The sequence below is a fragment of the Formica exsecta genome, unplaced genomic scaffold, assembly GCF_003651465.1.
Source record: "Formica exsecta isolate Colony F162 unplaced genomic scaffold, ASM365146v1 scaffold736, whole genome shotgun sequence".
In the NCBI taxonomy this organism is placed as follows: Eukaryota; Metazoa; Arthropoda; class Insecta; order Hymenoptera; family Formicidae; genus Formica; species Formica exsecta.
The window spans coordinates 128,138-134,485 of NW_021853502.1; the positions used below are offsets into that span (position 1 = coordinate 128,138).

General features: G+C 45.5%; 1 protein-coding gene across 1 annotated transcript in view; it reads right to left on the minus strand.

Annotated features, from left to right (window-relative positions):
• The window catches only part of LOC115243830, an 11,269-nt gene extending 7,871 nt beyond the window's left edge, over positions 1-3,398 (minus strand). Inside the window, exon 1 of the mRNA XM_029821082.1 lies at positions 2,747-3,398. Within this exon, the coding sequence (XP_029676942.1) occupies positions 2,747-3,398 (652 nt within the window). The remainder of the gene's footprint in view (positions 1-2,746) is intronic.
• Positions 3,399-6,348: the final 2,950 nt, after the last annotated feature.

The following is a 6,348-nucleotide window of genomic DNA, read 5'->3' on the forward strand; positions in this document are numbered from 1 at the left end:
CCGATGACTTTGACCTTGACATATGTTGTCAAGGACATGATCCTGAGTAACTTTTCTTTATAACTTAACCGGCGGTCTCTTATAGTTTCTGAGATATTTAAAGTTATGATTTCACAATTTTAATGATTTTTCTATTATAAAATAAAGAAAAATAAAGGTTGTTTACATTGTATTTATGTAGATCAGACGTGAAAAAAGTGTTTCTTTATATTTCCAGAGACGAAGCTCTTTGGGTTTTTTTACTTTCCACGCAAAGCGAGGTTCAACGCAAACCTATGTGTCTAGTTTTTTTATAATGGAGCCCACTGCATCCACGCATATACTTTCCCATCCATACAACAATTGTGGGGCGAACTTCGCTTTGTTTTGTAAAGTATATGCGTGCGCACAGTGGGTCCCGCCCCCTACAGGGGGGCTCCACTTCCGGAAGATATAACCTAACCCAAACCAAATTTTAGTTTTAAATCAGAAATAGGTTTGGGTTAGGTTATATCTTCCGGAAGTGGAGCCCCCCGTAGGGGGGGGGGCGGAACTCACTGCGTCCACGCATATACTTTCTCATCCATGCAACAATTGTGGGGCGGACTGTCTCTCTGTCTCTATATTATTACCCAAATATTAACTTTAAATATCTCAGAAATTATAAGAGACCGCCGGTTAAGTTATAAGGAAAAGTTACTCAGGGTCATGTCCTTGACAACATATGTCAAGGTCAAAGTCATCGGTGAGGTGTAACCTAATATCCATATTTACCAAATCGACGAACCAAAAATAGTTGGCAAAGCACAACATTACAGATTGTTGAAATTTATTTTAAATAATAATAGTAGTCATCGCATACAAATAGTGGCGTGGAATACAGAAATAGAACGAATCGAACATCATTTGCAGCCGAACCGAGTGTGCGAGATAGAAGTGGACGTGGGCGAGAGAAGCCCTGCGAGATCGCGTTTGCACCGGACGCGCAAAGATACTCTCCGCGAGCGGCGGAGCGGCGGTGAATACCGCAAGCGACGGTATAAACGGCGCGATTCCGCGAGCGACGGAATAAACGGCGCGTTTTAATTGCGAGAGATTAATCGCGAGCGACGAAAAATCTCTTTTATTATTATCAAAAACTTCGCGTTTCGTAAGCGAGAGTACGAACTAGAAAAACGAGCGACTTTTCTATCACGAGAGTTTAGACGATATAATAACACACTGTCACGGATGGAGTTCACGATCGAGTGCGCCCGGCGGTTCCCCGAGAGAGCTTTTATACAATCGTTCTTTTGGTGATTCTAGAATGTTCGACGTGTTTCCGCGAAAGATTGAGTTTGGTGTTGTTTGCGATGATTAGGAACATTAGAACGTTGTTATTCGCATTTATCTGTAATTCTAGCTCTCTCGGGTGACCGCTGCGTGGCCCGCTTCGAACGGCACGAGCGATGCCGCGGGCCTGGCGTGATTCGTGCTGCGCCGCTGTTTGCGCGTGATTTGACTTGCGGCGAGCCGTGCGCCGCGCGAAATGGCCGCTAACGCGCCAATTTTCGAGCGCTCCCTTTGGAGACGCTCAATCTCAAACATCCCGCCCGCCTCGCCGAAACTCCGGCGACATAGCACGCTGCTGATTAGCGCCCCGTGGGCCCCCGCATGGCGCGGCCCTGCGGCTGGCAGTGAACGAACGGTGCCGCGAGTTACGCATGATGCTCGCGTATGATCCACGGCACGTGGTCGATCGGCGACCCGTGTGGTCAATACGCGTGAGAGGTGAAGTGAGTGGAGTGCCAAAGTGCGTCGGAGTATCCGCCGAGACGAGACGGGAGCGGAGCTGAGATGTCGTGGCGTGAGACAGTGTTCGGTGAGTATGAGTTGTTTGATCTCATAGGTAGCGCTAATTATATACAGGGTGTTCCGGAACAACCTTCCGTCCGTGAAATGACGTATTCCTGATACAATTCTAAGACGATTTTTCCTTTACCAAAATTTGAATTGAAGCGTAATTTTTGAGTTATAAGCAAAAATAGTTAACAAATCACGCGTCGAATACAGAAGGCAGGCAGGAGCGGCGCGGCGCGCCGCGAGCGCCCGACACAGCTGACCGTCTCATTACCACCGCATGGGTCGCTAACTATTTTATCTTACAACATAAAATTAGGCTTTAAATTAGAATTGTATCAGGAATACGTCATTTCACGGACGGAAGGTTGTTCCGGAACACCCTGTATAATAAGATACGGCACGAGACTCAACTAGCCTCACCTGAGCCGCGCGACGCCGAATTCCGCGCATGGCTTGTAGATGCGGGAAGCGAGACGCGGGAGAGCGAGCTGGAATTTCACAGCTGATCGACTGTGCGTGAGGCCGCAAAACGCGCCAGGTAATTTTTATGCAGTTTTGTTTACACGCTCGTGTTGATTATGCCAGTCGCATGGCAAATTGATGCGTGTATCTCGCGTATGCTCGACGAAGTGCATTGTGCTCGAATCGATAATTGCTGTCTTCTTATAAATGTTTCCCTTTTTAAAAACACATGTACATATTTACATTGCAAAATACGGATATTTACGCACAATATGCCTCGCAGTTATGTAATATATAATGTACAAATAATTTAGCTTGTTTTTTTTTGCAGCCCGACGGGTGGGCTCGTCACGCGCGGTGCGCGGGTTCGTTCTCCTGCTCGTCGGAGTGGCTCTCCGGCAGGGGGACGATCTTCGCGATGGGGCGCGTCGATAAAGTTTGCGTAGGTCCGCACTTGACTCACCCCTCATCCGCTGAATTGCCGTGAACCTGGCTATGTAGGACTGCACGAGCAGCCGCTTGTTCTCGTAGTAGTCCGTGAGAACCTTCCACGCGCGACCAAAGTTCTCGCCTGTCGTAGGTAGACTTCGAATCATGAGCTCTGCTTCTCCTTTCAGACACGACTTCAGGTAATGGAGCTTCTCGACTTCGGCGGTGGATTCGTCCTTCCCGATGAGGGAGTGAAAGAGGTCCCGGAACGAAGGCCAATCCTCGTAGAGTCCGGAGAACTGCGGGAGTTGGATCCTCGGCAGTGTAGTTCGCGCCGGATGCGACGGCGGCGGTCCGAAGGCTGGAGTCTCGGTCCTCTCCGCGGCTCTGAGGCGTCGAAGCGTGTCCAAGAACATGTCCTTCTGCGTCAGGTACGCCTCCTCAGCTAGCGTTGGCATGTCCGTTTTCACGTATGTGCTTTCCGACAGGGCTTCCCAGTGTTCGAGAAGCTTGTTGTGCTGGAACTCGAACTTCGCCCAGTTGACCTCGAGGGCTTGAAGTCGCGCTTCCGCCAGCTCGATCGTTATGTTGGCGGTTCCCGACTTCCGCAAGTTCTCGTATGCGCGGGAAATGCGTCCGTATAAGTCCGACTGCGAACGGACCGTTGGTTCCTTGTCCTTATTCATGGTTGTCTTTCAGGCGAGTGACGTCCGGAAGAGCACAGACGGAATCACTGCAGGCACTGCACTCACCCCACGCACAGGCACCGGATAGCAAGGGATCCGGCTCGAAGGACCAGCAAATGTGCGAGATAGAAGTGGACGTGGGCGAGAGAAGCCCTGCGAGATCGCGTTTGCACCGGATGCACAAACATACTCTCCGCGAGCGGCGGATGTATTTTGCATACCGCAAGCGACGGTATAAACGACGCGATTCCGCGAGCGACGGAATAAACGGCGCGTTTTAATTGCGAGAGATTAATCGCGAGCGACGAGAAATCTTTTTTATTACTATCGAAAACTTCGCGTTTCGTAAGCGAGAGTACGAACTAGAAAAACGAGCGACTTTTCTATCACGAGAGTTTAGACGATGTAATAACACACTGTCACGGATGGAGTTCACGATTGAGTGCGCCCGGCAGTTCCCCGAGAGAGCTTTTATACAATCGTTCTTTTGGTGATTCTAGAATGTTCGACGTATTTTCGCGAAAGATCGAGCTTGGTGTTGTTTGCGATGATTAGGAACATTAGAACGTTGTTACTCGCATTTATTTGTAATTCTAGCTCTCTCGGGTGACCGCTGCGTGGCCCGCTTCGAACGGCACAAGCGATGCCACGGGCCTGGCGTGATTCGTGCAGCGCCGCTGTTTGCGCGTGATTTAATTTGCGGTGAGCCGTGCGCCGCGCGAAATGGCCGCTGACGCACCAATTTTCGAGCGCTCCCTTTGGAGATGCTCAATCTCAAACACCGAGTAATAAATTTATATTAAGAACAATAATAATTAACAATAATTAAAAATAAATTAATAAAAAACAATTTATTATCAATAAACAAAAACGGTAAAAGAAAACAATTAAAAACTATAATTAAACTACTATTTAACATTTAACAATAATTTTATTTATAACTCAATTTATGTTAATAACATTCTTGCACTTAATAGATAATTCATATTGATGGGGCGAAGGCTAGGAAGCCAAAAATTGCGGATTTTAATCATGGTACCTTACCATATGAACTAATTATTCGGTCGAATACTATAATAAATAACCTTGGCATTTTTAATTTGAAATCGAAGATTGATGCAGTAAAGCCTAAATTAATTAATATTCCGAATATTCCAGAGTATTTAGATACATGTATTCGTAAGTATAAAAACAATATTCAGTGTCAATAATATTCTTTTGCATTTATATGTATATTATATATCAAGATAATTATATAATTTGTATATGATGATTATATAATAAAATTTGTATGATTAATCAAGAAGTCCGAAACTTTTTCTACTCTATAAGATACGAATATTTAGATATGGTGAATTATATTCGAATTTTATTTTTAATCAAATATTTTATTATTATAATTGGAATAAATTTAATATGAAAATAAATTATTTTTCAGTTGTACACAGATTAATCAAAACTAATTTTAATACGTTTACTAATAATTCTAAAAGTGATGGTTACGGATCAATTACAGACGAAACTTATAAATTGGAGGTACAAATCATGAATTACGAACATGAAAATTATTATAAGAAGGGAGAGCATGTTCAAATTAAAGGATATGTGAAAGTTGCAAGTACGTTATAATTTTATCATTATTTTATTATTTATTATTTTTTTATTTTATTTTTATTTTTTTCATTAATTTATGAATTAATTTTTCAGATGATGTTTTCTATTTGGATGTAGAAAATGTATCTGATATAAAATTATCAGACGAAAGACAAACGATATTTTTTGCTCAGTATTTACAGGGTACAAAGCCGATCACAAAATGGACTGATAATACAACTGACAATGAGTTACCAAACAAAATTGTTTGTACATAAGGTTATGTTTTGAATTGGTATAAAGACGTTGAAAATTTTATTAGTTAGTAAGTGTATATATGTTAATATTGTAACGGTTCACCTTTCCCGTACGCCGCGGATCAAGGCTCGCCGGTGCCAGGATTCGGGAGAAGGGGGAAACTCCAACTTACTTTACCTCGGTATAAGCGGTTAAACAATTAGGTTTATTCAAGCGGTTATTAAAGATATTTAACACTGAAAGCAATGCACAATGCGGGTGCATACAGAGCGTCGCGTGAGCGGTTGTTATTCACAATGCGACATGCAAGAGCGGTGCGTACAAAAATTCGCATACAGAGTTCCGCGTGTGGCTGGTGCGCGTGGCGCTCGGGAAGCGAGCGCGGCTCATGCACTCTACAATTATAATGCGCGGTATATACAGTGCAGTCTTATGGTATAAACAGGTCGCGGTATATACAAGGCTGTATTAGAGTCTATCAGAACGCGGAGACCGGAGCGGTCTTACTGGTCACGGTATATGTACAACGGTCTTACAATATAGCAGGTCGCGGTATTTATAAAGAAAGGTACACGGAGACCAAAGTGATCTTACGGTAGAAACGGTCGCGGGGTAGACAAACGGTCGTCCAGGTTGAACGGTGCGCGGTACGGTCTTATAAACGAAGAGTGCGCCGTCCCAGCAACCGGGAAGCCCGGCATAACCACGGGTAGCTCGTGACCTGGTTTAACGCGAGGGATCGAGAATGCGCCGTCCCAGCAACCGGGAACCCCGGCATAACCACGGATAGCCCGTGACCTGGTTTAACGCGGGGTAGGATGCGCCGTCCCAGCAACCAGGAAGCCCGGCATAACCACGGGTAGCCCGTGACCTGGTGTAACGCTAGGTATTAGGGTGCGTCGTCCCAGCAACCGGGTAACCCGGCGTAACTACGGGTAGCCCGTAGCCTGGTGTAACGCGATATAGGTTTCGGATCAGGAGTTGTACTAGGTAGGACTCGGGATCGGGAACTGGTAATGCTATGCTCGCCGGAGCGCCTTATATACCGGCGGCCGGCCTCCCACTCACGCGATCTGACGTATGGTGGGGTGGTCCCTAC